Source organism: Elephantulus edwardii, unplaced genomic scaffold (assembly GCF_000299155.1).
Source record: "Elephantulus edwardii isolate Elephantulus edwardi_28Jun2011 unplaced genomic scaffold, EleEdw1.0 scaffold00192, whole genome shotgun sequence".
Taxonomy (NCBI): domain Eukaryota; kingdom Metazoa; phylum Chordata; class Mammalia; order Macroscelidea; family Macroscelididae; genus Elephantulus; species Elephantulus edwardii.
In genome coordinates this window covers 1,391,552-1,415,359 of record NW_006399942.1, presented here as the reverse complement: position 1 = coordinate 1,415,359, position 23,808 = coordinate 1,391,552, and the positions used below count along the sequence as shown (strand labels likewise).

The window sequence follows — 23,808 nt, the reverse complement described above, 5'->3', positions numbered from 1 at the left end:
CTAAGCTTTACAAATACAGATATAGTATTGCAACCTGTGAATAAATTAATTATAAAAATTATATAGATTGAATATCTAATATATATTATGAGAGCAAATAAACCAGTGCGGTATTGGCCTCCATACAGATGGTGTAACAAGATTAGTTCCCAAACACTGACTAGCAGATTTTCTTTTCTCAGACATGTTCATCAGTCCGACTAAATCCCTGCACTCACAGCTTTTAAATAATTACCTTTAAAATTATCAGATTATAATTATCAGATAATATTTGAATTTATTTCTCCTGGCTCATCACAATTCAAAATGGCAAATGTAATGACCTATAACTTATAGATTTATTTTGGCTCCTTTCAAAATAATTTTATATTGAAATACAGCATTTAGGGATCAATGTGCATATATCATAAGGATATAAGGATAAATTTTTATTAAGTGAGCCTATCTCTGAAGCCAAAATCCAGATTATGCAAGAAAACATTACCAATACTCCTAAAAGATCAATTCTTGCACATATCCAGGCAGTTGCATTCATAAAGGAATCATTATTATCTTGAATGATTTCACCATAATTAAAGTTTCCTGTTTTGATTGTAATCATAGTAGTATCAGTTACCCTGGTGTTGATTCTAACACATAGAGACTGTAAATGTGTCAAAAGAAATAGTGCTCCATAACATTTTCAACAATATTTTGGAGGTAGAAACTCAAGACCAACTTTTCTGGTATCTTTGGATATACTCCAACTTCCAGCCTTTCAATTACTTAGTAGATGAGCCTGTTTATAGTTATTTCACAGGGATGTTTAAGATTCAGTGTTATAATTCTTTCCTTCTATGCAAGACTTCTGGCTTCAATACTACCAAACGGGCCATTTATTCAGCCGCTTTCCTCTGTCAGTGAAGGTTTACATACTGGAGATAACTCAAGACTCTGCATTGTTTTATGCATGTGTTTTCTATGAATTGAGGACTGACTATGTGACAAAAGGAACAGGTTAAATCATACAACTTGTGCAACATAGTTTTTTCAAATTATTTATTTTGTGCTTGTCATTTTATTGTTTTCTTTAATGTAAGGGGTGGATCACGAAAAGTTATACCCTGAGTTAAAGCAGCCTCATGACCTGAATGTATAGTTTATTATACTTGTAAATGCAGATATAAAAATGGAACTCTGCAATCTAAGCACATTATGTGCTTTGTTTAATTTCTGTGAATACTACTGAGATTCTTCTACATGTTAGTCCCTCACTGTGCCTATATAATGCAGTAACTTTAAAAACTCAGTGTTGCTGGAAACAAAGGAGGATCTTTCAGTGATTTAGAAGAGGCCATGGTCTTTGCAATCACTTGTTATGCATCAGAGAGTTGGACAATGACTAGGGAGGATAGAAGGAAAATTGATGCCTTTGAGCTGGGTGCTGGAGAAGAGTATTGAATGTAACATGGACTGCCAAGAAAACAAACAGATTCATCCTGGAGAGGGTTAAACTAGGCTACTCCTTGGAGGCAAGGATTCTGGGGCTTCGTGTGACATACTTTGGACACATCCTTGGAGCGGGACAACATGCTTGGTAGGGTGGAGGGACAGTGAAGGAGGGGAAGACCCTCTATGAGGTGGATTGATTCAGTGACTGGGGTAATCGGGATGGGTGTATCAGAGGCAATGTGATTGGCACAGGATAGAGCAGGGTTTAGGGCTATTGTATGTACATAGGGTCGCTATGAGTCGCAAGTGACTCAACTGCACATAACAAAAGAGCTGTGGGTGACATTACTGGTAAGTATATTTGTTTTCTCCTAGACACAAGAGCCTACTATTTGGTCCTAAAAGCCTTCTGAAGTCCCACCTCTTCTCACTACTAGTTGTTGGAATTGATGAAAAACCTCATAAGCAGTTCCTTACTTCACCTCTGCCTTGCATGCGGACTTCCGAGCTGTAAAACAACCCAGTGGTAGATGGAATTTGCTCCAGGACTTAAGAACAATAAATGACATAGTTGAGCCTCTAAAAAAAAAAACCAAAAAACAAGCCCTCAGTGTTCTCTGTTTTCTGTTGTATATGACTCTATAGACTACCTGGAAACACATAAAGAGACATATACATAAGGGGGAAAATTACATATAGGCAAATATAAGCACTCAAACACATTGTCATCAAGTCAGAACTGACTTGTTGACCCTGCAGTGTTTTTTCAGAGGTTGTAAATTGCATAGGAGGAGTTGCCCATATTTATCTCGTAGTTGCTTTTGTTGTTATGTGCCATTGAGTCACCTGTGATTCATAGTGACTCTACACACAATACCTCTGAACCCTGCCCTATCTTAAGCCAATCTCACTGCCTCCAACACACCTACCTCAATCTTAATTACTGTTCAATCCATTTTATCTGGGGTGTTTCTTTCCTGCACTGTCCCCCCACCCTTTCAAGAATGATGTCCTTTTCCAGGGACAAGTCCCTCCTGGTAGTATGCCCAAAGTATGTGAGACAGAACTTTAAAATCTTTGCCTCTAAGGAACAATTTGGTTTCATCCTCAATAGGACAGAACTATTTCCTCTCTTGGAAGTCTATGGTATGTTCAATACTATTCTCCAGCACCACAATTCAAAGACTTTGATTTTCCTTCTGTCTTCTTTAATCATTGTCTAGCTCTCTGATGAATAGCAAGTAATTTATAAAGTTGTGGCCTAGATAAGGTGTGTCTTAGTCTCTAGTCTGACATCTTTGCTCTTCAGCACTCTGGAGATGTCACTGACAACACATTTTCCATATACAATTTGTCTTTTGATTTCCTGCCTGTTGATGAGCAAGATTGTGAAATCAAGCAAGCTGAAATTGTTAACACTCTCAATCTCTTCTCCTTCTATCTTGGTACAATTGGTCCAGTGGTAAGAATCTTTCTTTTTCTAATACTGAGCTTCAATCTCTATTAAAGATTATGGTCCTTGAGTTTTTGCAACAAGTGCTTCAGGTCCTCCTCAGTTTCAGCAAACAAGGTTGTATCATCTGCATAACACAGGTTGTTGATGAATCTTTCTCTAATCCCGAAGCCATATTTATCCTTTTTAAAAGTTCAGCTTCCCAAAAGATCTGTTCCACATATGTTGTTGTTGTTAAGTGCTATCAAGCCATACGTGACTCATAGTGACCCTATGAATGAAAGTCCTCAACACTTGTGTGACTTTCATCATTTCTCGAGGTTCATAGGGTTTCTGGAGGCAAGCTATTTACAGAACTGGGTGCCACTCTTGCTTCCAAGCTTGTTTTAATCAGGGAGCTCCACCAAACACCATGGGTAACCATTATCATATTTGACACATCAGTGTCACAGTGTTCAGCTCCACAGCAACCACAAGTTACCTCTGTATAGCAAGTGGACACACCAGGGCTATACAATTAAAAATATGTGGAGACAAGTCACATTCCTGACACACTCCTTTCCTGATTTTGAACCAGGTAGTGTTTCCTTGCTATGATCTGATGACTGATTCCTGGTCCAATTACAGATTTTGCACAGGTACAATCATGTCTTCCGGGATTCCCATTCTTCTCAAAATTAGCCACAGTTTATTGCTATCAACACAGTCAAATACCTTTGCTTAGTCAATGAAATACAGTAGACATTCCTCTAGTACAATTTCCAGTCAAGATCCATCTCACATTGGCAATGATGTTCCTAGTGCCAAGGCCTCTTTAAACCCAGCTTAGTTCTCTGTCAATGTGTTCCTGTTGTGTTTGGATGATCTTCAGTAAGATTTTCTTGTAAATTATATTAGTGATGTTGTTTGATAATTTCCACACTCTGTTCGTTTACTCTTTTTTGGAATGGAAATAAATATGGATTTCTTCTAGTCAGTTGGCCAGGTAGTTGTCCTGCAGGTTTCTTGGTAACCTGGTAAGCATGCCTAGGGCTACATCTGGTTTTCAAAATATGTAAAATTGGTATGCCATCAATCCCTAGGACCTTGCTTTTTTGTAAATTCCTTCAGAACAGACTGAACTTCCTTCTTCATCATCATTCTTCTTTTTATTTTACTTTATTTTATACTGATTTATTTAAAAAATTTGAATAAGTGTTTTTCACAGAAGACCTTCCCCATATCCTTCACTATTTCTCATAATCATATGTTGTATCATGGAATTCTTCTGTGTCAGCCAATTCTTTTTGGTACAGTGACTCTGTGTACTCCTTCCATATTCTTTTGATGATTCCTGGATTGTTCAATATTCTGTTCATAGAATCTTTAAGTATTGTGACTTGAAGCTTGCATTTATTCTTATTGGCATACTGGAAATGTCAAAGAGGCATTATCCTTACTGACTATGTCACCAGAGTCCCCTAAGTATGAATACGTAATTTTTCCTATTAAGAATTCTAAGTGAACCCTACAGACAGATTAAGGAAATTTAATAGAAGAAGAAAAATATGATCCGAAGAAGGAAGTGATTTAAGTACAAGGACATTTTATAGAAAACAAATGGCACACACATAAGCCAAGAGACCTGAATCAGTAAGATAGGTGATAAAGATTTACCGTAGTTAAGTACATTGAACTGAGTGAAAAAGGAATATTTAAAGGGAGGTTGTCACTACATTTCTAGATCTGAGAAAAGTGGTAAGAATGAAGTTGTATCCCAGTCTTCTTAATATAAAAACTAAAGAAAAAAATTACATTAAAAGACGTATTGCGATGGGAAAGTCTGCTGTTAGGGACCTCTCCAAGTACTGAAGAGCAATGGTGTCTCTCTGAAGACTAAAGTGCATCTAATACAGGCCATGGTCTTTGCAATTACTTTTTATGCATCAAAGAACTGGACAATGATTAGGGAGGATAGAAGGAGAATTGATGCCTTTGAGCTGTGGTGTTGGAGAAGAGTATTGAGGGTACTATGGGCTGCTAAGAAAAGAAACAGATTCATCCTGGAAAGGGTTAAACCGGGCTGCTCCTTGGAGGCAAGGATTCTGAGGTTTTGTCTGACATACTTTGGACATGTTGTAAGGAGGGAGAGGTCCTTGAAGAGGGACATCACGCTTGGGAGCGTGGAAGGCAGGCGCAGGAGGGTAAGTCCCTTTATGAGGTGGATTGATTCAGTGATTGCGTAATCAAGATGGGTGTATCGGAGACAGTGAGATTGGCACAGGATAGAGCAGAATTTAGGGTTGTTGTACAAATGGGTCGCTATGAGTCGCAAGTGACTCGATGGCACATAACAACAACAACAACACAACAACAAAATAAAGAAAAAGAAATTACTGTAATCTAGTCTGTCATGAAAACCTTATGAAAACTCTTTGTGTGTTACGGAGTTGAGCTGCACCATGAGGGGGTTTTGCCTGTAATCCAGCAGAAGTATATTGATAGGTCATCTATTGTAACTCAAGCCAGTAAACTTTCAGTCAACCATGGAATACTTAACTGTTTGAGACATTCAGGAAATCTTAGTACCTTTAGTACCCTATACAAAATAATTCTTTGCCCATTGAAAAAATTATTTTCTTGTCATTTTAATTATTTAATAAGATAAGAAGAGGAAGTAAGAGGCTTCTAAATTGGCAAAGAGATGGTAAAATGTCACTATATGCAGACAATAAGATATTGTACATAGAAAATCCTAAACTCAGCAAAAAACTTTGTTAGACCAAGTAGACTAATATAGTAGAGTGGCAGGATTGTTGTTGTTATGTGCCATCCAATCACCTGTGACTCATAATAACCCTTTGTACAACAGCTCTGACCCCTACTCTATCCTGAGCCAACTTTATTGTCTCTGACACATATACCTCCATTACCCTGAATTCTGAATCAGTCCATCCCATTGAGAGTCTTCCTGTCTTGCGTTGTTCCTCCACTCTCTCAAGCATGATATCCCTCTCTAAGGACTGCTGTGGTGCTGGAGGAGAGTATTAAAAACACTATCAACTGCTAGGAGAACTAACAGATTCATCTTAGAGAGACCATGGCCTGGATCAGGTGCACCTTAGTCTCTAGACTAATATTGTTGTTTCTCAGTACTCTGGAAAGGAGGTCCCTGACAACAATGCAAATAATCTTTTGATGTTTTTACTGCTGGTGCCAAGAGTGTTAATTGTAGAGCCAAGCGAGCTATAACTTTTAACAACCTCAATTTTTTTTCTTCATCCACCATGGTGCTGCCAATCAGCCCAGTGGTGAGAATCTTTTTCTTCTTAATGTTCAGCTTTGATCTAATTTGAAGACTTCAGTTCTTGACCTTCTGCAACAAAAACTTCTGGTCCTCACTTTGAGCAAGCAAGGTTGTGTTTATCTGCATAATGTAGGTTATGGATGAGTCTTCCTCCAATCTTGATGCCACAGTCCTCATAAAACTTTATTTCCCAAATGATCTGTTCTGCCTATAGATTGAAAAGGTATGGAAACAGGACACTTTGCTGATGCACTCCTTTCTTGATTTGAACCCTGCTGTAGGCTTGTAAACAATTCTAAATGTACAACTAGGAGATGGTCAAATCAATGAATGGGATATCCTAAACATTAGGTTCCTAGGTGAATCAAGACACTTTTTCAGTATGGTATAAAGATAACCTACATACTGGGAAAAACGTTTGGCAATGACATCTCAGACAAGGATCTCATAACTCAAGCTTATAGAATACTTTCACAAGAAAAAAGACTGATAACTCATTAACAAAATGGGCAAAAAGCATGGAAAGACTTTTCACAAAGGAAAACACTTAGATAGCCAATAGACACATGAAAAAAGTGCTCAAAATCCCTAGCAATGAGAGAGATATAAATCAAAAGCACTGTAAACTACCAACTCAATCAAATAGCAGTAGCAAAGTTTGAGAGAACTGCAAAAAATAAATGTTGGGTAAGATATGGAGAGATTGGAACTTCCATGAACTGCTGGTAAGATAGTCAAATGATGTAGCCACTCTGGAAGATACTTTGACATTTCCTTAAAAAAGCTAAACATAAAAATCCCATATGATCCAGCTATTCGACTGCAAGTAATAGAACCTAATGAAAATGGAGCTTAGGTATAATGGAGACATGTAAATCTATGTTTATAGTAGTGTTACTCACAATTCAAGAAAATGAAACCAACACAAATCCCATCAACAATTAAGGGATTGAGAAACTGTGGGACATGCACATGATAGAATAGTATGCAACACTAAGGAGCAACAATTTTGTAAAATACTATACAACATGGGATAACCTAGAGAGTATTATGTTGAGTGAACTAACGTGGTCTCATAGGGAGAAATTTTGCATAAGATAATTATTTTAAAAATAAGGATAACTAGTAAGATGTGCATAAAATAAAAAAAAAGAGGAGGGAAGAAGGAGGCAAAAAATGGGGAAGAGGGAAATCACTGCGAAAGCAGATTTTGGGGGGTAGATAAGGAGAGTATCAGAATAGAAAATATCCAAGGGGGCCTGAAAAGATGGGGGAATAGTAGGCATACATTAGTGGTAATTAATTTTGTAAAGCACAATGTAGATGAACGATTTTATGAAACACAATATAAATGAAGGACTGTGTGAAATACAGTGTAGATGAATGAAAAATAACATATGCAAATTTTGTATGCAAATATACCATTTTTAAAAATTGAAAAATCTAAAAATAAATGCTCAGATTTAAAAATAAAGAAGTAAAACCCACAATCTGTCAAAACAAACAAAATTTCAAACTTCAAGCACAGAAATGAAATTTTAATTTTACATTTATCTGCACAGATGGTGTATGTGGCACGAAATGCCAAAGATGTGGCTGTCTCCTACTATTATTTCTATCAGATGGCAAAAATGCACCCAGAACCTGGTACCTGGGAAGAGTTTCTGGATAAATTCATGTCTGGGAAAGGTATGTACAATTCTTCCTTTAATTGTGGAGTTTCATAATGAAAGGCCTTTTGTGTAAAGAGATATAAGGTTCAAATATAAATTGCATATTTACTATAAACTTCATATGTGTGGTCATGCTAAGAATATGTAAGAAGAGCATATATCATCCCTTCCCTTAAAGAGACGTAATCTGTGGGACTTTGTGACACGTAGAATTCTGAGACAATAGTTTCAACATTGTGTTGTTGTTGTTGTTATGTGCCATATAGTTGCTTCTGATACACTGGTAGGCTATGCACAACATCGCAGAACACTGCTTAGGCCTACACTATCTTCCTAGTTGTTACTTTGTTTGATTCACAGTTGCAAACACTATGTCAATTCATCTTTATTAGAGTCTCATAAGCACTAACTTTGTACTTTATTAAGCATAAAATCCTTCTTTAGGGGTCAATCTGTCCTGATAATATGCCTAAAGTATGCAAAATAATATTTCCACTATCAACACTTCTAAAGAAACTCGTTGACTATATTTAAGACAGATTGTTCATTTTTCTGGTCTAAATCTTTCATTGTCTTTGAGTGAGATCTGAACGAGAGCCGATCTTTCAGCAGGTTTTCAGAGGCTGTGAATCGGAAGGGAAGAAATTGCTCATCTTTTATTTAAGATGAATGCAAACCATTTGCCTTTGGGTTGACAGAAAAACTGCTTCCCCACTAAGATACTAAAGCTCCAATAGTCTGATCTTCTTGTTATATGTGGTCAAATTGAATATGACTCATAGTGACCCTATGAACAATGGCTGTGAATCCTGTCTTATCCTGAGCCATCTTCACATTCTCTGACACATCTGACTACATTGCCACAGTTACTGTGTCAATCTATCTCATCCTGGGTGCTCCTCACCCAAGCATGATGTCCTTATCCAAGTACTGGCCCTCCTGGCCATGTGCCCAAAGTATGTAAGACAGAGTTTCGAAATCCTTGCCTACAAGGAGTAAACTGATTTCACCCTCTTCACCATAGATTTGCTTGTTCTTTTGATAGTCCATATATGCTCAATACTCTTCTCCAGCACCACAAATCAAAAGCATTAATTCTTCTTCTGTCATCTTTATTCATTGTCCAGCTGTCAGATGGATAAAAGCAATTGAGAAGACCATGGCCTGGATGAGGAGCACCTTAGTCTCTAGACTGACATCATACTCGTCAGCCTGCTAGAGAGATCCTTGACAGCAGATTGTCCCAGTGCAATTAATCTTTTGATTTCCTGAGTGCTGGTGTCAAGAGTGTTGATTGTGGATCTGAGCAAAATTAAATAATTTAAAGCCTAAATCCTTTCTCCATCTAGTTTGAATCCTATTGGTCTGGCAGTGAGGATCTGTGTTTTCTTGATGCTGAGATGCAATCCAAAATGAAGGCTGCAGTCTTTGGCCTTTTGTAGCAAATTTTTCAAGTCCTCCCCTATTTCAGTGAGCAAAGTTGTGCTATCTACATAAGGTAGGTTGTTGATGAGTCTTCCTCCAATCCTGATGCCACATTGTTCTTCACAAAGTTCAGCCTCCCAAAGGATCTGTTTCACATACAGATTGAAAAGGTGTGGAGAAAAGACACATCCCTGGTACACTCATTTCTTGATATTAAACCATTCAGTGTTCCTGTTCTTTGTTAGGACAACAGCTTCTTGGTCTAGGAATAGACAGGTAACAGTAGTATGTGGTAGATATCCAATATTCTTCACTAACACCCTGATTCAAAGACATACATTCTTTGGTAATCCTATTTATTGCCCAGCTTTTGCATGCATGGGTGTGTTGTTACATGCCGTCTAGTCACCCATGACTCATAGCAACTGGGTGTACAGTAGCTCTGAACTTTGCTCTATCCTGAGCCAATCTCATTGGATTCAAGACACCTACCCTATTTACCCTAGTTACTGTGTCAATCTGTCTTATCTGGGGTCTTCCTCTCCTGTGCTGTCACTCCACCCTTCAAAGCATGATGTCCTTCTCCAAGAACTGGTCCCTTCTGGCTACATACAATAGCTGGATCAGGTGCACACTGGTCCTTCTTAGCCTTCTTAACAATGTAAAGAGGTCTTTTGGAGCAAATTTTAACAGGGAAATAATCTGTTTCATTTATTGAATATTTTATTAGTGCCTGATTGGTACCGCAAAAAATTTCTAATGATAATAGTGGCTAAGAACTTAGATGTTAACCAAAAAGTTAATAACTTTTTTCCAAACCTACCAGCAACTTCAAGAGAGAGAGAAAGGTGTGGCTGGCTGCTTCAACAAAGATTTCAACTTTACAAGACAATGAGAAAAGTTCTATTCTGTCTTACATAGAACTGTAATGCATTAAAATTGGATGAACAGCAGTAGAATTTTGGGGAAGTTTAGTTATTGCAGCCAGTAAAATAAAACCAACTTACTCTCTTTGACACCCATGCCAATATTCTATTTTCATTTATATATTTCAAATATCTATCTATCTATCTATCTATCTATCTATCTATCTATCTATCTATCTATCGAGCTCTGGTGGCCTAGTGGTAAGAATCTGTGCAATCCTGAAGGAGTGCAATTTAAATCCACCAGTTGCTCTGTGGGAGAAGGACAGACAATCTCCTGTGCAGTTAACTGACTTCTGAAAACCTGCTGGAGGATCAACTGTGGGCTGGTTCCAACTCGATAGTACTCAACAACAGATACAATATAAAGAAGGAAGGATAAGATGACAATGAAGGAAGAAATTCAAGCTGCACTGAAGACATTGGCAAAAAGGTGCCAGGAGAAGATATGATACCATTTGAAATATTTCAAATGACAGATGCCACCCTGGATGTGCTTACCATTCTATGCCAGGAAATTTGGAGGACAGCTTCCTGGCCTACTGACTGGAAGAGATCAATGTTTGTTCCCATTTCAAGAAAGGTGATCCAGCAAAATGTGGAAATTACTGAATAAGTGAATCCTATCCTTGGACAAGGAGGCAGTCGTCAGAATAGAGCAAAGAAACATTGCATGGTTCAAAATCAGGAAGGGTGTACTCCAGGGATTTTTCCTATCTCCATACCTTTTCAATCTATATGTGGAACAGATCATCCAGGAGGCTGGAGTCTATGAGGAAGAATGTGACACCAAGATTCGTAGAAGACTCATCAACTACCTGTGTTATGCACATGACACAACCTTGCTTACTGACATTGAGGAGGATCTGAAGCACTTGCTGCAGAAGGTCAAGGACTGCAGCCTTCAATATGGATCGAAGCTCAACATCAAGAAAACAACGATTCTCACCAGTGGGTTGTTTGGCAGCATCATGATAGATGGTGAAGAGATTGAGATTGTTAACAGGTTTAGTTTGCTTGGCTCCATAATAACACTCTTTGTACTAGCAGCCAAGAAATCAAAAGATGAATTTCACTGGAAAAGTCTTCTATCAGGGACCTCTCAAGAGCACTGAAGAGCAACAATGTCAGTCTAGAAATTAGGGTTCACCTGATCAATGCCATGGTCTTTATTATGTGCTATAAGTCAGAAAGCTGGGAACTGATTAAGGATGATAGAAGGAGAATTGATGCTTTTGAGCTGTGGTGCTGGAGGGGAGTATCGAATATACCATGAACTGCTAGGAGAATAAACAGGTTCATCCTGAAGAGGGTGAAACCAGGCTGTTTCTTGGAAGCAAGGATTCTGAAGCTCTGTCTGACATAGTTTGAGCATGTTGCAAGGGGTTATCAGTCCTTGGAGAGGGATTTTATGCCTGAGAGGGTTGAGGACAGCACAAGATAGGAAGACCCTGGATGAAATGGATTGTCTCAGTGACTGGGGTAATGAGGGTAGGTGTGTCAGAGGCAATAAGGTTGGCTCAGGATAGAGCAGGGTTCAGAGCTGTTGTACATAGGGTCACTATGAGTCGCAGGTGACTTGATAGTACATAACAACATCAATAATATTACATGCAAGAAAATACTGTTGAGAATGATTTAAAAATGGCCAGAACTTTACATAGACAGAGAACAGCTAGACAGATGTTAAAGTTGGGTTCAGAAGAGATCATTGGGATCATTGTTGATGTCAGATGGATCCTGGTTGAAAGCGAAGCATATCAGAAGAATGTCTATTTGTGCTTTATTAACTATGTAAAGCTGTTTGACTATGTGGATCAGAATAATTTATGGCTAACCTTAAGAAGAATGGGAATTCCAGAACACTTGGTTGTGTTTATGCAAAACCTATAGCTAGTCATAAGTCTGTCTGAGCAGAGTGAGGAAACACTGTATGTTTTAAAATGTGGAAAGGTGTGTGTCAGCGTTGTATTCTTTATCCATATCTACTTAATCTATATATTGAGCAAATTATTCAATAAGCTGGACTCTATGAAGGAAAATGTGGCATCAGGATTGGAAAAAGGCTTGTCAGTAACCTGCATTATGCAGATGACACAACCTAGCTTGCTGAAAGTAAAGACTTGAAGCAGTTACTCTAGAAAGGTAAACACTACAGCTTTCAACATGGATTGTATCTCAATGTAAAGAAATAAAAAGTCCTCACCACTGGACAGATAAACAACATCATGATGTATGGAAAAAGATTGAAACTGTCAACAACTTCATCTTATTTGAATCCACAATAATGGTACTTAATATCAGCAATGAGAACAGGAGGTGCATTACACTGGGAAAGTCTCTAGTTAGGGACTTCTCCAAATTATTGAGGAGTAATGATGTCAGTTTGAGGACTAAGGTGCACCTGATTCAATCCATGATCTTTTCAGTTGTTTGCTATGTACCTGGACAATGACTAAAGATGACAGAAGAAAACTGATGCCTTTTGAACTGTTTTGTTGGAGACATACTAAAAATCATGAACTGCCAAAAGGACAAGTAGATATGCCTTGGAGAAGGTGAAGCCAAAGTGCTCCTTGGAGGTGAAGGTGATGAAGCTTTGCCTCACACAATTTGGGCATAATGCTGGGAGAGACTATTTGTTGTAGAAAGCAGAGAGGCACTAAAAGAGAGGAAGACCTTTAACCAGGTGGCTTGACATGGTGACTGAGGCAAGGGACTTGAGTGTTTCAGAGATTATGAGGATGGCACAGGATAGGGCAGTGCTCTCTACTCAATGATACCTAACAATACCTTTATGTTTTCGATGAACTGTGAAAGTTCTTTAATTTAAGACTCTGTTACTCGACGTTTCTTTTTTGAAGAAGCATAATCATGTCCATGGTAGCTCTGTTTATGTTTTGTACATGATTTTCACGTAATGACTTCTCATTTAAACACAGATATATTTAAATGACTGCTGAATAAACTTGGAAATTTATTTTCTAAAGTCAATATATTTAAAATAAGCTTTAGAAGTATCTCTAACCTGCTTTTCTCTTGAAAGTACTTTTCTTCTTATATTCTTCTGGTGGTATGAATGGGGTCCTGGTGGTTAATAGGCCATAGTACACTGGACTTCTAATAAAAAGGATTTACCACAGCATTTGGTGAATCCACCAATGGCTCCCTGAGGGAGGAGAGAGAGGGTATAGAGGAGATAAGTAGTTTTCCTCCATTAAGATTTACAACCATAGAAACCTAATGGAGGATCTCCGTGAGTCAGACTCAACTAGAAGACAGAGCTGGGAGCTGGGTTGTCTTTACTTTCTTTTATGAAGGTGGGGAAGATGCCAAGTTATTCTTCTGAAAACATTTTATATCTGCATCATAATTGCTTTAAAATGAAGTTAAATTGCACCGATTATCTAAGAACCACTTTGGGCATGATGCTAGGAGAGGTTATTTCTTGGAGAGGGACATATCGAAGGAGAGAAAGACCTTCAACCAGAAGGGTTGAACCAAGACAGTGATTGTAGCATTGGGCTTAATTGTGTCAGATATTGTGAGTGGCACAAGATAGGACAGGATTCAGATCTGTTGTTTCTAGGATCGCGATGAGTCATACTCTACTCAACAGCCCCCTAGCAACCACCACCTAAGAAACTGAATCCGTACTCTCGTCTATAAATGACAAAAACTCTACCTTTGTTACTGATTCACATTTCCAAACTTATTGATAAATATTGCCCTGTAAAAACGGAAACACTGATGGTTTAGTGATAGCGAATTATATTGCCATCCCAAAGGCAGGTGGTTTGAATTCACCAGCTGCTCCTATGTGATTTCTGCCTTTAAAAATCTACTGGAGGTGTCAGCTATGTTTCAGTGCAGTCCTGTTAAAATTTTTTCCTTGAGATCACTACATTTTCAAGCTATCTTGCATAGTTTTATATTTGCCTTTATTTCCACTATTTTATGTCTATAGAATATCATCCTTATTCTTATGCTGCCAAAGCTTTAAATGCCTTAGGCCCAAATAGGTTCTATCCCCTCCACACAACTTTCTCCATCCTTATGATTTTTTTTTCTCCTTATTCCTTCTCCTATAAACTTCCATGGAACTTTTTGGCTGGATTATCCATTATCTACATATTCCTCTGCATTTTTTAAATTTTAATAAAGTTATTTATGTACTTCTCTTACCTTTAATATACTTTCTTGAATTAATAGGTATCAATAAGTGTGTGTTGATAACAATTACTTATAATAATATGTTAAAATTCCTCATTTGTTTAAATAGTAAAACATTTTAAACAATATTCTTCTGAAATTCAGTGTGTTTTGGTTCCTGGTATGATCATGTGAAAGGCTGGTGGGAGAAGAGAAAAGATTATCGTATTCTTTACTTATTCTATGAAGACATGAAAGAGGTAAGAGACAACAGAAATTTCCTCTTTATTTTTTAATAAAAATCTCAGTTAATAATTATTATTACAAAATTTTTGTATGTATCCAATTTTTTTCTACCACTAATTTTTACTACATAGTTGTGACCTCCTTCTAATCTTGGACTATTTCTTCTTTTAACCTCTCAGAAAGAATAATATTTTCAAATACTAAAATCAGAGTATAACCATTTATAGTTTTAAGATTCTGAATTACTTCTGTTTCTATACAAAGTAGAAAGTTATAAGATAATCTTATTGGCATTGATTCGGAACTGACCCTCCAACTGGTTTTCAGAGGCTGTAAATTAGACCTGAGGAGGTTTTTCATCCATCTCCTAGGGTGCAGCTGGTGGATTCACACAGGCCTTTTTTTGAGTTGGCAGCACAACTCGCTATGACTATACTATTAGCACTCATATAATCTGCTAAAGTTGGCATGATGGCTTATATTTTACATACTTCTCCATTTTTTTTTTGCCACTTTTTAATTTCTCACCAACTCTCCCCTATTCATCCTTTCATATTATGGTTAGATAAACAGACAAATCTCTTCCTATCCTTAAAGTCTTAATTTAAATACCATCTCTACACAATATTTTTTTCTGACCACAATAACAAATAAATTTTCCTGGTATTGTTTTCTATAGCCTCCTTAGTTTTTCTGCTACACCAAAATTTTTAATGATTTTATGTAAATGTTTCTTATTTTCTATTGGTGTACACTGTAATGTCCAAGGCACTTTTCTCAATGCTAAGCATAGCAGAAAGATGGTGTAATTTTCTTATTTAAACATGTAATTTTATTTTCTTATATTTCCTTGATTACTAGTATAGAGATATAACTATCTAATTTGATTAAACACTTATCCTGATCTAATTATTTAAATAATCCCTTTATGAAGTGTTACCTATCTCACAAATGTGTTCATATTTTCTCTTAGATATATCTCTGATAGCCTATCTATACAGCTTTCTCTTTAAGTTGTTGCCTGAGTGTACGGTAATAAGCAAAACATATAAGAAGACATCATGAGAGTGAAGAGAGAAGAAATGTCAATAGACACTGACAATCTACAGAGTGATTTTTCTTTATACTTGAGTTTTATGAGATAAGCTAGCACTCAAAATCAAAATAATTTCCACTACATTATCATAATTAGAATCTTAACAAATGAATTGTCTACTTAATGATTACATATGCGTGAAATGATCTTTTCTTTCTCATTCTATCAGGATCCAAAAGGCAATCTTCTTAAGTTGTTAAAATTCTTAGAAAAAGACCTCCCGGAAGAAATAGTGGATAAAATCCTTTATCATAGTTCATTCAATGTGATGAAGCAGAACCCAAAAGCAAATTATACTACTATGGAAACATGTGAAATGGATCATTCTGTGTCTCCCTTCATGAGAAAGGGTAAGGAATTAAGCAGGTTTTGTACAACTTAAAGTTTGTTGTACAAACTGTAAAATTAACTTGTTCACCAATAAATTTCAGTTTTAGAAGCCATATCACATTGATTAAGTAAAATGTTGCATCCCGTATTATTTTAATTATTATCAAAATACTATACACCTGCGAAACAATGAATGGACACAAGTTGAGTCAATATTCTATTATTGTTACATGCTGTAAGGTCAGAACTGACTTGTAGCAGGCTTTAAGAGACTGTAAATTGTATGGAAAGGGATTATTCATCTTTCTTCCCTAGATCATTAAAATCTTTGGATCAGCAGGACAAATGCTTACTCATTAGGTCAACACAGCGTGTTCTTTCCTCTTTTCTCTCCTCTCCTCTCCTCTCCTCTCTTCTCCTTTCCTCCCCTCCCCTCTCTTCTGTTTCTCCACTGGGTAAGGGAACCTGGGTGAGGGCAGCTGGGCAACGACCAGCTGCTGAGAGGAAGACAGACAGCTGAAATTTGAGTAGGAACTCCACTCATGAGCACACTTGGACATCTGAAATCCCTGAGTGAGGTCCCTGCAAGTGGCTAACCTGCCCCCATGGCTAACCCACCCCACCCAAGCCTGCCCCACCCCCCATTTGGCTCCACACTTAAAGAACTCCTTAAGAAGAGAAACAAGGCATCTCACTCCCTGATTTAAAATCCTACTATACTGCCTTGGTGGTCAAGACAGCATGATACTGGTGCAATGATAAACACATAGATCAATGGAATAGAATTGAGAATCCAGAAATCAGCCCATCTACATATGTATGGTCAACTGATTTTTGGCATGGAGATGAAATTATTTAAGTGGGGAAATGACAGCCTTTTTAACAAATGGTCCTGGCAAAATTGGAAAACTATCTGTAGAAAATTCAAGCAAGATCCACACCACATTCCATGCACAAAAACCAGCTCAAAGTGGATCATGGATCTAGGACTAAAACCCAGGACTATAAACTTCATTAAAGAAAAGCTTGGAAGAACTCTAGAAGTCCTAATCCACAACATAAACAGTCTTCCAAGCATCCTGCAAAATCTACAACCAGGAAAGGATAAAATAGATGACTGGGGCCTTCTAAGAATCAAATCCCTATGCACATCCAGAAACTTCTCCAACAGGGTAAAGAAGGGAAGCCACAGACTGGGAAAAAATATTTGGTAATGACATGCCCACCCAAATGACACAATCTTGTTTGAAGAGAGTGAAAAAGAATTGAAGAACTTACTAAAGGAGATCATACAGCCTTAAATATGAATCACATCCCAACAGCAAGAAAACAAAATCTTCACCACTGGACCAATAGACATTATCATAACGGAGAAAAGATTGAAGTTATCTATGATTTCAACTTACTTGGATCCATAATCAATTCCCATGGTGTCAAGAAATAAAAAGATGTGCTACATTTGGGTCAGACACTTTTATAAACCTTTTAAAAGGCCAAATTTAAAGACTAAATTGTGCCTGACCTGGTCAGAATTGACCCATAGCTGAGCTTCCTGCAGATTATCAGAGGCAGTTAATCTCATGGGAGGAGACTGCCCGTCCTTCTTCTGTGGAGTGACTGGTCGCCTTGAACTGCATGCCTTCAGGATTGCAGCACAGCTTCTTGCTACTAGACCACAAGAGCTCCCCAAATTATGCTATTTTCAACTTGTCCCTAAGCATATGAACACTGGAAAATAAATAATGAAGACTATAGAAGAATCAATACCTTGAAATTATAGTATTTATCTACAAGGAGTATTGAATATACTATGAATCTTAAAGAACAAACAAATCATTCTTGGAGAAAGTACAACCAGGGCACTTAGAAGCATCTCAGATACTTTGTACATACTTTCTGGAGGTACTAGTCCTTGAAAAAAGATACCATGTTATGAAAGACAGACATAAAAGAGAAAGACCATCAAGGAGATTGATTGACACAGTGACTACGCCAATGGCCTTGAACATGACAGAAATAATGAGGATAGTGTAAGACAGGACAAAGTTCTGATATCTTGTTCATAGGGTTGTAATGACGCATAGTTGACTTAAAGGCAGCTAATAACAACAAAAATGTCAATAAGTCTGAGGTTAAGAAATGCTGAAAAAATTGACCAAGTTATTTTGGTATGATTTTTTCCCTTTTATCTCATACTAAACATGAATTTCCAGATGTGTTTTGTTGGTGATCTTGTGACATGATCTATGAAAATAGCATTGTTATCAAATATTCATCGCAAACATTATGTCATATATTATCTTTTCAATACTTTTCTATAATTTGTCTTTTGAAGCTTGAAAAATACGCTTAATTCAGCTAAATGGAAAGCATTTCCCAATCTTGATTAATTATCTTTTATTAATTTTTAGTAAGATAAACTATCATCTAACTTTAGAAAATATAACTAAAATGGATTAAAACTCCTCTACATCTTTCTTTGTTAAAACTCTTAAAGCCAAAGTCTAAGAGTTTTGAGATGTAGGGCTTTCTCACCGTGGCATTTCTCAAAACTACTTATATCCTTTTGTATGATGCTGGAAAATGCTATGGGCATTTGTGCAAGCTAAGAAACCCTCAGCGTAATCTGCTGAGCTGCTAAATGAAAAGTTTTGATGGTTAAAACTCACCAGCCATTCTGCATGAGAAAAGATGGACAATTTCCTTCTGTAAAGAGTTAACATCTTCACAATTCTATGGAGGCTTGCAAGGAGTGGGAAATGTTTGTATGAACATGGATTTTTGTTTGTTTAGGAAGGTCTTGGAGCCTGAGATCTGTGTTAGGCAGTGAAGAAGAGGGCTATGGAGTAGATGTTATTGTTATGTGCCACCAAGGAGACAACAACTCATAGTGACCCTATGAACAATAGCTCTGAATGCTGTCCTATCTTGAGCCAATCTCATTGTTCCTGACATGTTTGCCTCCCTCCATTACCATAGTCAGTTTGTCAGTCCATCTCATCCAGAATCTTCCTTCCCTGAGCTGTCCCTTGCGTCTTTCTCCAATGACTTGCCCCTCCTGGCAACATTCCCAAAGTATGTGAGGCAGAGTTTCAAAATCCTTGCTTCTAAGAAGCAACCTGGCTTCACCCTCTCCAGGACAGATAGACTGTTCTCTTGGCAATCCATACATAGTATGTGCAGTACTCTTCTCTAGAAGAGTATGATAACTCAAAGGCATCAATTTTTCTTCTTCTGTAATATTTAATCATTCTATTTTCAGCCTAATTTTTATCACCAAGCCCATATTTTCCACCACTATTCCTTCTTCACTGTTTCCAACTTTTGCATTCCAGTCACCAGTTATCATTACATGCATCTTGATTGCATGTTCAGTCATTTTTGGACTGCAGGATTTAGGAAAATTTTAAATTTCTTAATCTTTAGCTCTAGATGTAGGAACATATATTTGAATGATAGTTGTATTAATATTAATGGGCCTTACTTGTATGCATATGGATAATATCCTATCACTCACAACATTGTATTTTAGGATAGAATTTGAAATTTGTATTTTCAGTTATTTATTCATGGCAAGTACCTTTTTTGGTAAGGCACAAGCAATGACTTTACACATCAACTTCACCTAATGGATGACATAGGAATCAGATTGACTACATCTATGGAAGAAATTGTTGAAGAAGTTCAATATCTGCAATCAAAACTAGGCCAGAGTGAACTGTGGGTCAGATCATCAATTACTAATGTGCACGTTCAAATTGAGGATGAAGAAAATTAAGGAAGGTCATGAGAACCAACATGATCTTAAATCTATTCCATTTGAATTCTAAGATCATCTGATGAATAAGTTAGAAGCATTGGACATAAATGATCAGAGACCAGATGAGTTATGGAATGATATAAAGGATATCATCCATGAAGAACGTAGAAGGTCATTACAAAGACAGAAGAGAGAGAAAAAATGGAAAAAGATGTCAGAAGAGACTCTAAAAATTGCACTAAAGCATTGAGAAGCCAAACCAAAGGGAAAACATGCAAAAGTAAAAGTGCTGAACAGATTTCAAATGGTAGTTCAAGAAGACAAAGCAAAATATTATAATGAAATGTGCAGAGTGCTGAAATTGGAGAATAAGAAGAGAACATTCTCTGCATTTCTTAAGCTTAAAGAACTGGAAAAAAATTAAGCCTAGAGTTGCAATATTGAAAGATGTTATGGGCAATATATTAAATGACCCAAAAGCATCAAAAGAAGATGGAGGGAATGCATAGAATCACTGTGCATAAAACAAAATAAAACAAATAAAACCACAGACCAAAAGTGACTAACATTGAAAAATTTCAGGAAATACCATATGAGCAGGGTCCAATGGTAATGAAGGAGGAAGTGGAAGCCACAAGTGAAGATATTGGCAAAAACCTGAATTTCCAGCAATCAGTGAGATACCAATTGACTTGTTTTAATTAAAAATGCAGCCTGGATCCACCCACCAGTCTATGCTAGGAAATTTGGAGGACAGCTACTAGCCAATGGATTGAAGAGGTCCATATTTATTGCCATTCCCAAGAAAGGTGGTTCAGATCTGTTGTTCTGAGTTGTAAACTACTTGGCGGCACCTAAAAACAACAATCTTTAGTCATTGTCTATGCATAGCAAGCATTGAAGAGATCATAGCCTCTATCAGGCACACCTTAGTCTCTATACTGACACCAATGCACTTTTGAGAAGTCCCTAACAGCAGACTTTCCTGAACAAATTTGTCTTTTGATTTTCTGACTGCTAGTGCCTTGAATGTTAATTGTGGATCTGAGAAAGATGAAATTGTTAATAACCTCAGCCTCTTCTCCCACTATGATAATGCTGCTAACTGGCTGAGTGGTGAAAATCTTTGTCTTCTTTATGTTGAACTTCAATCCATATTGAAAACTGTATTTCTTTACCTTTTGCAACACACATGTCAAATCCTCTTCAGATTCTGTGAGCAAGATTGTGTCATGTGCATATTGTACACTGTTTATGAACCTTCCTCAAGTCACATTCTGCATCATAAAGTTCAGCCTCCTGAATTATTTGTTCCACATGTAGAATTAAATAGTATGGAGAAAGTACACATCCCAGACACAGTCCTTCCTTGATTTTGAACCATGCACTGTTGCCTTGTTCTGTTTGTATAATGATTTCCTAGTCTAAGTGAGATTCCTATTCCTCTCAAGGTTAGCCATACTTTGTTGTGATCCACACAGTCAAATCCTTTTCCATAATCAATACAATAGACAAATAGACATTTTTCTGGTATTTTCTGCTTTTAGCCAAGATTCATCTGACATTGACAATGTTTGATAGAATGTTGTAAAGGTGTGTTTATTGTTGGTTTTGGTTTTTGTTTTCATTTGCTTTGTTCTTACCTTTTTTTTTTTTAGAGAATAATAATTAAAAGTGAAACTGATTTTGGGAGAGAAAATTTACAACAGTAAATCTACCCTTTCAGTTTTATTATTTCATTTTCTTTTCAGGTATTTCAGGAGACTGGAAGAATCAGTTCACTGTAGCTCAATATGAAAGATTTGAAGAAGATTATGAAAAGAAGATGAAAGGGTCTACACTGCAGTTTAGATCAGATATCTAAACATACTTCATCCATATCAAACTTCTGTATCTTGCACCTAAATGAAAGAAAACAAAACAAAAACACTTCAGGCCTCAATGAAAGAGATTTTGCATTGATGCTTCTTTACATTTATTAGTGGTTTATAATACGTTAGTCAAGGAATTGAAAAGTCTCCAAAGGGGGGAAAAATCAATAGTGTCTCTGAGTTTGTCTGCTTTCCATTGTGGTTTCCATGTTCTTAAAACATAAAGAAATTAAATTTATAAATAACTATAAGAATATGTATTTTGTTTTTGAAAGAGGGAAAAGTAAGTTCTTAGTGTTTTACAAAAATAAAATCTTTAAATTTTTAATATAGATTAGAACAGTAACAAAATGTCTTCTTCAAAAGATTTTAATCTCTCTCTGTTGTAAGCTTTCAATGATATCATATAAGATCAATGACCAAAAGACCTTTTTGTGCACAAAAAAGAAAAAAAATCACTGCAAGTTAATGTTATAGACTAGAAAACTAACTTTTATATATTTTATTCATCATCATTTTCTTTTTTACGCTGTGAATAGTTTTAGGATCAGTAAAGCCTAAAAGTGCTTGTTGTTGTGTACTATCAAGTCATAACTAACCAATAGCTCACCCTCTGGCAGGTTTTCAGAGGCAGTCAATTGCACGAGAGGAGACTGTCCGTCCTTCAGCAGCTGGTAGATTCAAACCATGAACTTTCAGTGGTGCAGTTCAGCTTCTAGCCAATAGGCCACCAGAGCTTCCTAAAAATGCTTAGGGTGAACAAATACTTGGGATTGAGTGGTCATAGGAAAAGTTAATGGTAAAAAAGACAGAGAATTGTAAAAGAAAGCAGACATTGACATTTTCTTTGAAATACACCAGGACAATAAGTATCCTGAAGCCTTTCTAGAAAATGGAAAAGAAAACTTATGACTGATCTGTGGAGACTTGGTTAGTGTGTTGGAGAAAGAAGTAGTAATGTACTGCCATAAAATTTATAGCTAGAAAAACCCTTTGGGGAAGCTTTACTCTGTCACATGAGTCACAATGATTCAGAAAAAAATTAAATAAATAAATAAACAAACAAACAAATAAATAAATAATTCAAAGATATTTAACAACAGTAACTCTTCTAAAAAGAGATCAGCATAATTGAAAGAGAAGCCAGCTATAATGGCAGCTCCCTTGGGGATAAAATTAGTAAGGTTGTGAGCTAAGCACTTTCTGAACATTACCATCTGGCTTATTAAGAGTACTACTAGATAGTCTACCTTCTTTTCATCACTTCTCAAAAAACCTTTGCCATTGAACTAAAAATTTGTTTTCAGTAATATTAGCAACAAAATACCAAAAATTCATAGTTTTAACTACAGCTGAAATAATGGACTATCTACATTACACTCATTATTCTTTTCAATTTATATAATATTTCAGTGAGCTAAATATGACATTATCTCAATTAAACAAAAATTAAGTGTATATAGCTCTCCAAAGTACAAAACAATGGCCATCTGAATATAAATACTCAGAGAATAGGGCAAAGTTCAGGTATGTTTTTCACAGGGTGCTATGAGTCATGATAGGCTTGATAGCACCAGATAACAACAATTACCTTTTGCTGTACAAGCCCATGTCATCCTAATAAAATGCAGTGCTTTACAGAAAAGAGTCTGAGAGTGGAGAAATTAGGGGTTTTGGTCTAGCTACTCTAATAACAAAGCAGATAGTATCTTCAGTTTTCAGCTCTTACTCACAATCTTTAACATAATTGATCCAAAGTGATCACAACATGAAAAGTGAAGGGAATTTAAAAATCACCAGTATTGACAGCACAATTCCTTACTGCTAAGCTATTAGAACTCAACTACAGTACAAAATAGAGTTAATTATACAACGAGTATCCATGGCACGAGAGAAAAAAGGTGTGAATGGAAATAGAGAGTTCTTTGTTTTTGCTCTTTGACAAATTTTCAGAGAAGGTTAAGAATGTATAGTCAAATGGTTTTAAATATCTTGTTCCTCTTTGCTAATTGCAGTAGCCATATTGTCCTTTCATTAATTCTTCCCAGGTCCATTCTCCCTTGTCCTAATTCTTTACAGTGTTTATTGACTGTACGTTCCATTTTTGCTCTCTCAATCTCTATCACTCACTCCCCAGCCCCTCCAGTTACCCTCCTATT

General features: G+C 36.7%; 1 protein-coding gene across 1 annotated transcript in view; it reads left to right on the top strand.

Annotated features, from left to right (window-relative positions):
• Positions 1-21,642, top strand: part of LOC102853120 (sulfotransferase 1 family member D1-like) — a 47,182-nt gene extending 25,540 nt beyond the window's left edge. The window contains exons 4-7 of the mRNA XM_006896835.1: positions 7,733-7,859; positions 14,512-14,606; positions 15,858-16,038; positions 21,530-21,642. Of these exons, the coding sequence (XP_006896897.1) occupies positions 7,733-7,859; positions 14,512-14,606; positions 15,858-16,038; positions 21,530-21,642 (516 nt within the window). The remainder of the gene's footprint in view (positions 1-7,732; positions 7,860-14,511; positions 14,607-15,857; positions 16,039-21,529) is intronic.
• Positions 21,643-23,808: the final 2,166 nt, after the last annotated feature.